This window comes from Balaenoptera ricei, chromosome X (genome assembly GCF_028023285.1).
Source record: "Balaenoptera ricei isolate mBalRic1 chromosome X, mBalRic1.hap2, whole genome shotgun sequence".
In the NCBI taxonomy this organism is placed as follows: domain Eukaryota; kingdom Metazoa; phylum Chordata; class Mammalia; order Artiodactyla; family Balaenopteridae; genus Balaenoptera; species Balaenoptera ricei.
Window position 1 is genome coordinate 35371558 of NC_082660.1, and position 12644 is coordinate 35384201.

General features: G+C 42.7%; 1 protein-coding gene across 1 annotated transcript in view; it reads left to right on the forward strand.

Annotated features, from left to right (window-relative positions):
- The window catches only part of SYTL5 (synaptotagmin like 5), a 95437-nt gene extending 83084 nt beyond the window's left edge, over positions 1–12353 (forward strand). Inside the window, exons 13-16 of the mRNA XM_059910915.1 lie at positions 6675–6783; positions 8102–8237; positions 11063–11271; positions 12211–12353. Of these exons, the coding sequence (XP_059766898.1) occupies positions 6675–6783; positions 8102–8237; positions 11063–11271; positions 12211–12353 (597 nt within the window). The remainder of the gene's footprint in view (positions 1–6674; positions 6784–8101; positions 8238–11062; positions 11272–12210) is intronic.
- Positions 12354–12644: the final 291 nt, after the last annotated feature.

Sequence of the window (12644 nt, forward strand, 5' to 3'; positions counted from 1 at the left end):
TCATCAGTAACAGCATCGTTCACATCTCATGGTTACAACCATCAGTGTCGGGTTAGCGTCGTTATCCCCATTTTATATAAGGAGACTGAGACTCAGAAGTTAAATACAATATTCTAGTGGATTTTATAAGTGTTGACCTCAAACTTGGTGTAAATAACTCGTGGAAAATCTTTAGGAGGTTTAATTGGGCTATGGGTAAAATGGACAATGAAATAGAAATCCTCAAACAGAAAATAACCTCATTCCCATGACTAACATAAATGTGGTAGAGATAGGAAGTACAGTGTTAACAAGTCCATGATAGCATAACGTTGCTCAGACATTAAATATGAGAAATATTTGGTCGTTACAGTACTAAGTTTCTTGGAATTGAATGAAAAGCCTCAACATAAAGGGTAACAATTAATCTGACTTAACAGTCTCCTATCACGTGCTTCCTTTTGTGTAATGGGTATCAAAGAATCATAGAAAATGTCCAACATATCATATGATGCGTGACACTGATGAAGGACAAGTAACATGCATCTTAGTCCATGAAGTTAATTTGTCTGTCAGAAATATAACATGAAAGCACATGTTATATGGGGGCTGGGCTCTTTCCAAAGAGCTGGGCTCTTTGGAAACCAGCTTGGAGGGCTTCCAGTCAGTTTCTTGGAAATGGTTGGAGAATTTGCACTGAGATGACATCAGAGCTCTCCCAGGCCTCTCCCAAGCATCCTCTGTGCTTAGGGGTCAACAACTTTCCATGGTAATCACCTTCACGTTGACACTGAGTGGTTTGACTTTCTCTCATAAGGGAGAAGCATCTCTCTGAGGCTGCTCAAGGTGGAAACATCCTGATGGTGTTTAATGTCAGTGGAACTCCTTTGGTCCTCTGCCAGAGGCTCTCTTTAGAAGTCTGTCCTCAGGCTATTGTAAATTTTTCCCACGTAGGCAGAGAGCCAGAAATTCCTGGGAGCTTATGTACCGCCTGCCACAAGGCAACCCTTAGCCAATAACTGATAGATGGGGGAGTTTGAAAGCTCAGTTCCATTACTGAGAGTGGGAAAAGCTCGGAGGCGTTACTTATACTCCAGAGCTCTCCTGCTGGATCTGGCTGTGCCTTTGCCTGGCTTCCTCCTCTTCCCCAACCTATTTCCCCAACCCCTTCACTGGCCTGTCCTGGGAGCACTTTCTTAATAAGTCACTTGCATAAGAATCCTCACCTCAGGGTCGGCTTCTGGGGAACGCAACTTAAATTGGTGCCTCTAATCCATGTCATCTTTTTCCACCAAGCTCCCTCTGACACATACAGAGGAAAGGCTGCAGATTATTCAGACTTGCTCCTTCCAAAACCAGGGAGGCAGGATACCAAAAAATGCTCTGTACACCGCCTCCTGCTTCCTGCTTCGTGAGTGGCTCATCCTTGGGCTGAGCTGGGCTCCCTGTGGTTGATTACCAGCCGACTCTGAGAAGTGTCATTTCGTTCTCCGTCTGCCTCTCAGTCATTTCAATGCAGTAGTCACTTCATCAGCTGCAGCTATAGCATGAGCAGCCTTGGAGACTTGATGCTTCTTATAGATTATCCAGCTGAGGAGCTGAAGTGTGAGCTACAGGGACCAATTTCCTTAACAATAGAGGATCGGAATTAATAGTCCTTAAACATTCAGAAATACTGACATCCTTTGGCAGTGGGAAGACTGGAAAGACACAGTGCCTTATTGCTTATCGACTCTGTGTTGGTGAAAAGTCCCTGGACACCTTCCTTTGTTTTTGCTAGGTCTTACAACCCATATGGAGGCCGATGCAGATGGAGAAAGAATTCAAGGTGCCAGATGTACTTACTATAAAGTAGTTTCACAGTATAACTCCCATTTTACTGCATGACATGGGACTGTTTATTAGCTATAACTCGTTTTCTTACCGGAAGGCACGTTAGGTAGTTAGATAAGAAGAGTTTGTCAGTATAAATTGCCTTTCATGTGTTCCCAGAAGGTGCGATTATAAAAAGGACCTTTGAAAGTCAACAGCAAGCCTAAGTGGTTTTCCAAGGAAATCTTCGCCATCCCACCTTCAGGCAGAGTCAATGTAATATAAGGTCCCGTGAAATGATTGCCTGGCTAAAGGGCTCTCTCTTTATGTGGCAGTTTGGGCAGACTTGTGTCCATGATATATGACCCCACCTTAGACCTGTAAGTGTCTGAGTGGAAACTCTGCTTCCTACTCTGGTGGAAAGTGGACCTCTCTCTCTTCAAAAAGCCTTCTGGAGCAGAGGGGGGTGTCAGTGGTTTACCTGTATCCCCATTTTCATGCATTCGTGGTTCCCCATGGCTGTCCCTCCTGCCAGCCAACACCTACCAATCTTTGTAGGAGAGGCGCCCTCAGGCTGCTGGAGTGGGCTTGGAATGTGGGCATGGAAAGCCAGAATAGCCTAGGTATTTAAGGCCTCTGGGGCTTGAGGGCAGAGCCCTGGATCAATAACTGAGGGGTGAAGGAGTGTAAACTCTCTCACTCCCTTGCCTCTGAGGCCAGCTCTGAGGTGTGACCTGTCTTATCCTCAGAGCTCCCCTGTGGGACTGAGCAAAAGTTCCTCTCCATGAAACTTTGCCTGATATCACAACCTTGGGAAACCTCTCTTCACTTCGTGGTCCCACTACCCTACTACCCACCCTCATAAAACACGATAACAGGAATTCGTGTCTTCAGATCTCCTCAGGACCCCAGAGTAGACGGCTTGTTTGCGTCTTCCTAGCTGCTGCTTCTCCGCACACACACCTCTGATCACACCTGACTCCCTACCCGTCCTTAGAACACATTCTACACAAACCCCACTGTATTCTGCTCATCCTGCTTTCTTAAGCCAGGCTAATCATCTCCCCCCACCCCCCTTCATATGTCGTCATCTCTCCCATCCTTTAAGGACCAGACACGGGCCCCCTCTTCACCCCATTCTGGATTACTCTCTTCCCGCAGTAGTTTCTTTGTACTTGTATTGGGAGCAACTGTCATCATTTGTCTGCCATTGAGCTTGCTGTGTGGTAGAAGCCCTCTTCTCCCAGCAACCAGGACCAATAATAGTAGGTCAGTTCATGGACTAAGTCACAGAAGTCAAACACGTACCCAGTCCCCCAGTGCATTTGTTAATCATGTATTTTAACTTAAAACAAATACATGTGCATTCATTTTCAGGTCTTCTAATATAGGGGCACTTTGTTTTGTTTGAGTATGGTTTCAGTGATTGAAATTTTGTCATATCCTCCTGGCATAAATTCTGACCCTAACGTATCCTAATCAACAGTTTCTAGTTTGAGTTTCTCTAAAGTGGAAACAAAAACTTAAGAGTACTTTCAAAAGTCAACCAAGTGCAAAATGTTTCTAAATATTCATCATCTTTTTCCTAATCTTTTACAGCTTGGAGCCCAAATATAATCCAATAGCAAATTTATTTTCAAATCTTTAGTTCTGATAAGTCGGTCAACCTAATTTTTCTAGTAGCAGCTGTCTTTTCGGACTCTTCAATTTGTGACATTCAGTTATATAATTACAGCCACAAATATGCCTGGCATAAAGAGCTTTGGGGACTAATGCAGCTGACTTGATGAGCATGAACTTCAGCTGATGGGAGCAGGCACGCACGGTCTTTGTAGAGGATCCTGTTCTTCACCGGGAATGGAGAGCATTTGGGCAGATGAATAGAGCTTCTATTGAATATATATATCTCCTGGATAGAATGAAAATTCATTGAAAGCCGGGTCTCTCTCCGTGTCCCCGTAGCCCTTAGCAAAATGCCTTAAAATCATTACTACAAGAAGCCATTCCATATGTGTTGGTAGAATTGAATAAATTGAATTGAGTTGAATTCTGCAACCTTTTTCTGAGTAGGAGTTGGTTGAATAATGTAAAATGGTAGAATGCCAGGACAGGATGTTGCCTTGGAATTTCCTTGCAAGTGTACCAAAAATACCCCCAAGATATTAGCTATGTGCAGACTGTAAGATGACTCCCTCCTTTGGATTTCTGTTGTGTGTGATTATAATGCTATAAGACTTGACCTTTATTATTTTCCACTCCCACAAGATTTAAGGACTGTGTTTATACCAAGTCACCGGTATATTTGAATTTCAGCTAGAAAGTAATGCAACATTAATAAATCCCAATAATGCATGTTTTGATCTCTACAAATATACTGCACATTAGTATGTGACACCTGCACATATAATTTTTCCTGCCAATATATTTTCCTACCCAAAGATCTCAGCTGAAAGCAAACAGAGCTTGCACTGGTTAACTGTTGTTGTATAGAAAACTACCTTAAATCTTAGTGGCTTAAAACAACAATTTATTATTATTGTTCTTGATTCCGTGGGGTGACTGGGCTCAGCTAGGTGGTTCTTATTTAAGGTCTCTCATACGGTTGAGGCCAGATGGTAGACTAAGGCTGAAGTCATCTGAGGGCTTGACTGGGCTGGTTGTTCCAGTTGGCTGTCTCATACTTGATGTTGGCTGCCAGCTAGGTAGGAACTCAGCTAGGCCTGCCAACTAGAGCACCGATGTGTGGCTTCTCCATGTGGCTTGGACCTCACGTCATGGGTTCCCAGAGGGAGAATCCCAAGAATATTCATTCCAAGAGAAGAAGTAGAAGCTGTTCCTTTTAAGGCCAGGGCCCAGAAACTGGCACATGATCACTTCTGCCACATTCTACTAGTCAGAGCAATCACAGAGCCCACTCAGATCCAGAGAGGAAAAATACCTCACCTCTCATTAGCCATAGTACCAAAAAAGCAGTTGATCTCTTTTATCTGTCATAATATCCATTATAATTTTCCATCTGTGACTTTCACATAAACTAAAATTTACTGAAACCATCAAAACAATTAGAAAAGTCCTCTTACAAGGCACTCAATTTAAAATAATTAAATATTAGATGGATAGTCTCTTTAACCATCTAATCTCATTTGTGCCCCTGGCAAGATAGCTGAATAAAATACTTCAAATGACTTCCCCACCTTTACTAATAAGTTTTACCACCACCAAGAGGAAAGAAAGTAAAGCAAGGATTCCTTTTGTAATGGTATCAGTCTTTTTCACTGAGGCTTGAACAGCCTTGGGCTTTCTTGTGGGTTTTGGGGTTTCTGAATTCTTTCAGTCTGCCCTCTCTCAGAAGAGAGCAGTTCTCAGCCCTTGACTCATTGCTCAGCAGTCAAGTTCCTGCAGGAAAAGTCTGAGGAAAGTACACTACTTTTCTTACCCTATTTATGAAAAATCAAAGTTCCGTTGACTCAATGGCAAACAGGAGACCTATAGAACAGAGGCTGTGGGTATGTGCTCACACTGCATTTTTAAATTTTAAATTTGATTTTGAGAAGACTGTAGATCCCCATGCTATCGTAAGAAATAATACAGAGAGATCCTATATACCCTTTACCCAGTTTCCCCCAATGGTCACATCTTACAAAGCTATAGTGCAATGCCACAACCAAGGTGGTGACATTGATACAATCCACTCATTTATACAGATTTCCTGAGTTTTCGTTTGTGTGTTTGTGTATTTATTTCTGTGCAGTTTTGTCACATGTGTAGCTTTGTATATTCACCACTACAGCCAAGATACAGAATAGGTCCATCCCCACAAGGATCCTTCCTGCTCTTTTATAACCACACCCACCTCCCCCCTGCCACCCCCATTCCTAACCCCTAACAACCATGACTCTGTTCTCCATATCTATTATTTTGTCATTTCAAGAATGTCATGTAAATGGAATCGTATAGTATGTATCCTATTAAGCTGACTTTTTTTCACTCAGCATGATTCTCTAGAGATTCACCCAAGTTGTTGTGTGTATCAATAGCCATTCCTTTTTCTTGCTGAGTAGTACTCCGTGGTATGGCTGTACCACAGTTTATTTAACCAGTTATCTATTGAAGGACATCTAGGTTGTTTCCAGTTTTGTACTGTTACAAATAAAGATGATAGAAATACGTATGTACAGATTTTTTTCAGTGTGCACAGTCTTTTACTTCTCTGGGATAAATGCCCAAGAGTGCAAATTGCTAGGGTGTATGGTAGTTGTATGTTTAGTCTTTTAAGAAAATGCCAAACTGATTTCCAGAGTGGCTGAACCATTTTACAGTCCCACCAGCAATGTTGGGGTGAACCAGTTTTTCTGCATTGAGTTTTAATGATGTGAATTACCAGTATAGCTTTTCATAGTTGGTGGCTGGCAGCCCAATATGAATCAGACATTACTGCCTACTTGCCCCTTCTTGGATACTTAGGAAGGCCTTGAGACATCAAGGACAGACAGAGAGAAGTATCTTCTGGGGCTGTGTTCAGTGACATCTTTATTCCTGCCTCATACCCCAAATTATTTGGGTATGTTCAATGATGGGTCCAGTTCTCAATGCATCACAGGCACTCAGTGTCCATTGATTTACCAAATGTGTGTTATATGTCTCCTCTCAAATTCCTTTTACTTTAGCGTTAGATGTTATACTCAAATACCTTCATAGAGTTTTCCAGCCTCTCTTTTCTCATGCCTGAGGCATCTCTTGAACCAATAAGTGCCAACATAGTTGAATGGGAATAAATTGTCACATTTACGTTACCAAGTAAATATTGTACATTCAAATATGGGCTACAAAATTACAAACCAAGCATTCTCACTTTTTCTTTTCACCTGTCTCCTCTTGGCCAGGTGGAATTTGCTGCTGATATTGGCCTTCAGTACAAAGGAGAGCTGACAGTCATTTTACGTTACATACCCCCGGAGGAGAACCTGACACTTCCACTAGGACAGCTTCAAGGTAGAGAAAACAAATCAATGACTTTGATCGGGGACATTCCATTTCTAGAAGTGTGGAAATAGGGATCAGGGGTTGGTGGGCTCTGTTACTTTTACATTACACAGATGAAATGGAAAGGGTTAGGTGTCACTGTCGTTTAAGGAGAGTCGAAAAGTATATACTGTGTATGGGGAAGGATGTCAGATTCTTACAAGGAAAGGACAGAGTTCATACTTAGAGACCAACCTTAATGTTGAGATTTGTTTCCTGGAGGTCCAGGACATATAGAATCTTCCCCCTCTGCCGGGTAGAGTGGGGGGTAGGGGGAGATGGGGGATGGCCTGCTGAGAGGGGAAGTGTAGAAAGCTGCTGTCTGGATTTATGACATTCACAGCTGCTCAGGGCATCTTGAGAAAGAAATTAACCTGGAACACAGAATACAAAGGAAAAATCCAGATGGAGTCAACTTTTAAATCCCTTTTGCCCTTCTTCTTTCTTCAACTCCTACAGGCAGCTTCCTTTATCTTTCTTTTCCTATCACCCTTGTCGTTGTGACCCTGTGCAACTAAATGACTATCTCTCAGCCTCAGTTGCCTCACTTCTTAGGGATATTGCAAGAATTAAATAGGTTCATTCATACAAAGCACTTAGAACAGTGTTAAATAAAGGTGGTGGTGGAGGCGGTCGTTACTCATGTTGAGCGTATGTCATCAGAATAAAAATGTGATGTGGGAAGAGTTTCCTCTCACCCCCAAATGTAATTGTGTCTGAGCTATAGCCTTTAGAGCTGGCCCAGCATGGAGTTGACAATGTACGAGACTAAAATATCCAAGACGGGAGTTAGGAATTTTCTCTTTGGGGGTCTTGGCACATGTGTGTGGCTTTCATTGTAGCTGTTCCTCACAGAGAGCAGGGATGTGACCCAGGCAGCTCTCAGGGTCTTTTCTATTTTATCCCTTTATATGTTATAGGGGAGTATTTAATTTTTTAAAATTTATTTGCTCATTTTTTTCAACGAAAATGAAAGATATATCCAGAAGGAATGCAGTGGGGTAAAAAACATTTAAGTGATTACATGGAAAAGTATACAATAATGTAAAGATCTCATTCACTCTGCAAATGAAATAAATCTTTGTGGATTTTATTTGTAAATTTTGAAATGGAACCCATGATCTATCTCTCTTCCCTTCCCTTCTTTTCTCTTTCTCTTCCCCTCCCCCCCATTCTCATTCTCTCTTTCTCTTTCATTCTCTCTCTTCCTCCCTCCTTCCCTCATTCTCTCTCTCTCTGGCTGTCTCTCTGGCTCTCTCTCTCTCTTTTTCTCTGATGGCTGATGCAGGAAAGAAGACCTTTAAACGAGGAAAGAAGAAGGATTCTCCTGTCATCTCTGGAGGAATCCTAGAAGTGTTCATCAAAGAGGCAAAGAATTTGACAGCGGTGAAATCAGGAGGCACTTCTGATAGCTTTGTGAAGGGGTAATTTTGTTTGAGCTCATTTTCGATGATACTTAATGGGAGATGAAAAGGTCTGTGATCCATGAGACAGTGGTGGCTGTGAGGCTTCTGTGTTGTTGTTATTCTAAATGTGTGCTAGGGAAGAACTCCCCTTCAATGCTGGCGCTTACATTGAAAACAATGCAAGAGAGATCTGCTTATTCTAGCTCTCAGCCTGCTTCTAGCATATTTCAGGATGTCCCGTGACTCTCGCCCTCAAGACTGGCAAATTTTCCTGTGAGATTCATTTCTCACAGCAGGAGAAAGTATGATTTTCTACATGTAATATACTTGTGCTTTGTTATCATTTGGTACTGACTATATGCAACGTCAACAAAAATATTGGATCCTTGGTATTTTGCTCTCTTGGGGGAACTTGTAAAAAGTGGAGATGTCAGAGCATCGTCCCTAGAGATACCCACTGGAGAGTGCCTTGGGGAAACTCCAAGACTGCCTCTTGGGCATTTGTGCCCACTTCGTGGAGCCCGGGGGAGTTTCTTGAGGGAATGCAGCCCTTTTAATGGACATTCTTACCCATTCAAGGCAACCCAAACAACAAATCCCTCCTGATTTCTATTTGAGATTTTTTTCTCCTATAATTAGAAGAACTAGAACCAGCGGGATATTTTTCATTCATTGCAACAAACACGTACATGCACACGTTCCAAGCACTAAGTCCTGCAGTTCCAAAAATAAGACATGGTCCCTGGTCTCACAGAGCACCACAAAATGCATAAGGTAAAACAAAGTCCCGTGATGCCAGCCGTGAGGTTAATTCTTTGAGTCAGATGACAGTATCATTCCTCTCCTCAATCCTTCTTGGAAAAGTGTAATTTTCCCTACAAGGAAATGAGTCAAACCTTTATGCTCACACAGTCTAACTTTGGTAAGGGCGATAATAAGGAGAAGCAGATGTCTGGGGCTTCCCCACTGGTGAGTGTGTGTGCCTGAATCCTGGTCCATCTGTCCGTGACTCTTTCTCCCAGGAGGTTTAAGCACAGAAGAAATGCTCTCTGTGGATCCTGCCGTTGAAATTTGCCTCCCCAGCCCTACCATCTAGTTCTGGCCTCTTCCTGCTCACTGGTGGGATAAGGGTATGGCTTCTCACCCATGAACTCATTGTGGCCTTGCACGGATGACTTAACATCTTCTGGAATAGTTTTTACTTTATCATGTTGAACATTTATGAAGCAGAGATAATAAAGGACAGTATCTTTGTTTTATATATATATATATATATATATATATATATATATATATATTTTTTTTTTTTTTTTTTTTTTTTTTCCTTTTTAAAGGCCAGTAACTTTCTAGTAAATTCTCTCCCTGGTTACACTTAAACATTGAGCTGATTTTCAAGGGACCTCAGATTTTTTGAAAAAGAGCATGAGAGAGCAAGAATAGACCTTTGTGTAAAATTTAATATTATAAAATATATCAGTAAGTATTAGGTCTGTCCGTGAGCCAACATAACAGTGGCTTAAACAAGACAAAAGTTTTTTCTCTTGTATATAAACAAAGACTAAAGGTAAGGTATCCCATTGGCCAGAACTTAGTCACATGGCTATATGAGTTACAAGGGAGGCTGGGGAATGTAGTCTTTATTCTGGACAATCTTGTGCCTAACTTTAAAAAAATGAGGATTTTGGGGGGTTTTTTTGAGAAAAATAGCGAGAGAATGAATACTGGGAGGTAAACAGTCTCTGTTTGGTACATGATATGAAATCTCAAGTGTCATAATATATCTTCTTTATTGTAAGGTCATTTGTGGTATTTTTCATGTTTGATGTACTAATTTCATACCCATAAGTCTCCTTCCCTAAAGTCTGCTCCCTGACTCATCAGGTACTATGATCAAAAACAAAGTAGAGAAAGTGAGACAGGGAAGGGAGGGAAGTTGATAAAAATATGTTACTAGGCAGGTTACCACTGTGAGCAACTGGGCTCAGTTCCACTAAGGAAGCATCAAGGAAGTCTGTGGAATGTACCTTAGGATCGTCCCTTCAAGGGACAGGGAAGCTGGGAGACTCAGCCACCAACTTCTAAAACTCATTGGTTGAGGGTTGCTCCTGGGGACATTAAATTCCCAGTAATCCCAGGGTTTCCTGCACAGAAGCTGAATCAGCTCACAGAGCACCAAAGTCCTTAATTGGAGAAGCAAAGAGACACAGACGCTTGAAGTAGGAAGCTGTCCACATGCCAGGAAGTGCTCATCGTGGCTTCATGTCACCTCAGAGGTGGGCCAAAGGTGATAGGAGGCAGAACATTATTACATAGTGTCTCCCACAGGAGGTATTTTCATTTCAGGAGGAGGGAAGGACCAATACAGGATTAGAAAGGAGAGGACGGGGGACTTGTGCCTGGTGGCACAGTGGATAAGACTGTGCTCCCAATGCAGGGGTCCCGGGTTCCATCCCTGGTCAGGGAACTAGATCCCACATGCATGCCGCAACTAAGGAGCCCGCCTGCCGCAACTAAGGAGCCCACGTGCCACAACTAAGACCCAGTGCAACCAAATAAATAAATAAATAAATATTTTTAAAAAAAGAAAGGAGAGTGTGGGCATTTTACTATTGCCCCACTTAAAAGAAATAATAAACTATTCCACTAAATAAACCCAGATTTAAGCATATATGATGCTGGGAAAGAAAATCAAATAGACACACACAGATAAACACACACACACACACACACACACACACACACACACACACACGAGGAATTATGGGAAATTGACATGACTACGCAAGGGTGCCTTTTTCTGCTTTACTGTCTCACTGATGGCTTGATTGTGTTTTCTCCTGCAGCTACCTGCTCCCTGATGATAGCAAAGCCACCAAGCACAAAACTCTGGTAATAAAAAAGAGTGTTAACCCTCAGTGGAATCATACCTTCATGTTCACTGGCCTGCATCCCCAAGATTTAAAGAATGTTTGCCTAGAACTTACCGTCTGGGACAAGGAGGCCTTTTCCAGCAACATCTTTCTGGGAGGAGTTCGTTTGAATTCTGGAAGCGGTGAGGGACTTGGTAACCCTGAGATAGTCTGTGACTTGGCGTGGGGCAGGGGAGTGGTTCCTGCAGGTCTGATGTGTCCTAAGTGTATATGTAGTTTCCTCTTAGCTGACTCTCGAAATTTCCACAGATGCTCCATTACTTTAGCCAAGGATTGGTTCATTGTTAAAATTACTACTATGTAACTTTGTATCCTTCAGCTAGAAGTTTGGGGTATATAATGCTTATATTCAGTCCTTTCATAAAATACCATTTACACTTTAGTCTAAGTGGATTTCAACTAGTCTGGGAACTTTCTTGGGCCTTACTTCAGGATTTGCTCGGGAGAGGATCACCAAGACAGCACATGCTTCTGACCGGGGAGAGAAGGACTTCCAAGACCAACTTGACTTCAGCCTCTTCTCAGTTCTGTCCATGCTTGCAGCCATTACACTGCTTGAATCGAAAGGAAATCCATTTTTTCCCTAAAAAAATAATGTCTCATGTTGTTCAAACAGGTCATGGAAACACACCACTGATTCCACAAGACACAACTGTAACAGGGCGAATTGGGGGGTGGGGGGAATTACAGCAGCAGAGCACGTGTATAGATTAGGGAGAGCCAAGACTATCTCTGCCAGTAAAACAAAAACTCCCAGTTCAGCCTGTTCTTCTGTTGAGTTAACTCAGTCTAGATGAGCCAGCTTTCTACTTAAACTACCAAAGTGAGGAAGAAATGAGCCCCTAGGGCCATCCTGATTTGTTCCCCATCATCTAGGCAGAGGAGAGGAATGCAGGCTACAAAGGATGAAGTCCATGCTAACCCCACTCACTAGATACGGTGAGAACAAGCCACTGAAGGGCTCTCTGGTCAGCAGGTCCCCCTCAGAGGTTGATCGGTGTCTTCCAGAAGATCAAAACATTCCATTTGTAAAGTGTAATGCTCCCCTTTCCCTTCTTTAGGTGTGAGCCATGGGCAGACCGTGGGTTGGATGGACTCTCAGGGGGAAGAGCAACGCCTCTGGCAGAAGATGACGGACAATCCTGGGACTCCGGTAGAGGGCGTACTCATGCTCCGTGCCAGCATGGGCAAGAGTAAGCTCTGAAGGTACCAGTTCTCCAAAATGAGGCCTCTTGGGACGGTCTGGTTGTTATTTCCTACCAGTAGCAGGCTTGGGACCTGGAGTCTGCTTCCCTGCCATTTCTCACCGGAGGGTATTGGGACCTGAGAGGAGAGATGTCAGTGTTATGAACACCTAGGGTCTTGCCAGGTGTCTGAAAAAGCATGTACCTGTCTATGTCCATGGGCCAGGGCTTTTTTGATTGGATGATAGAAAGTATACCACGCTGTCGTGTCAACAAGCAAATTGTGCAATGATTCATAGGCTTTATACCGT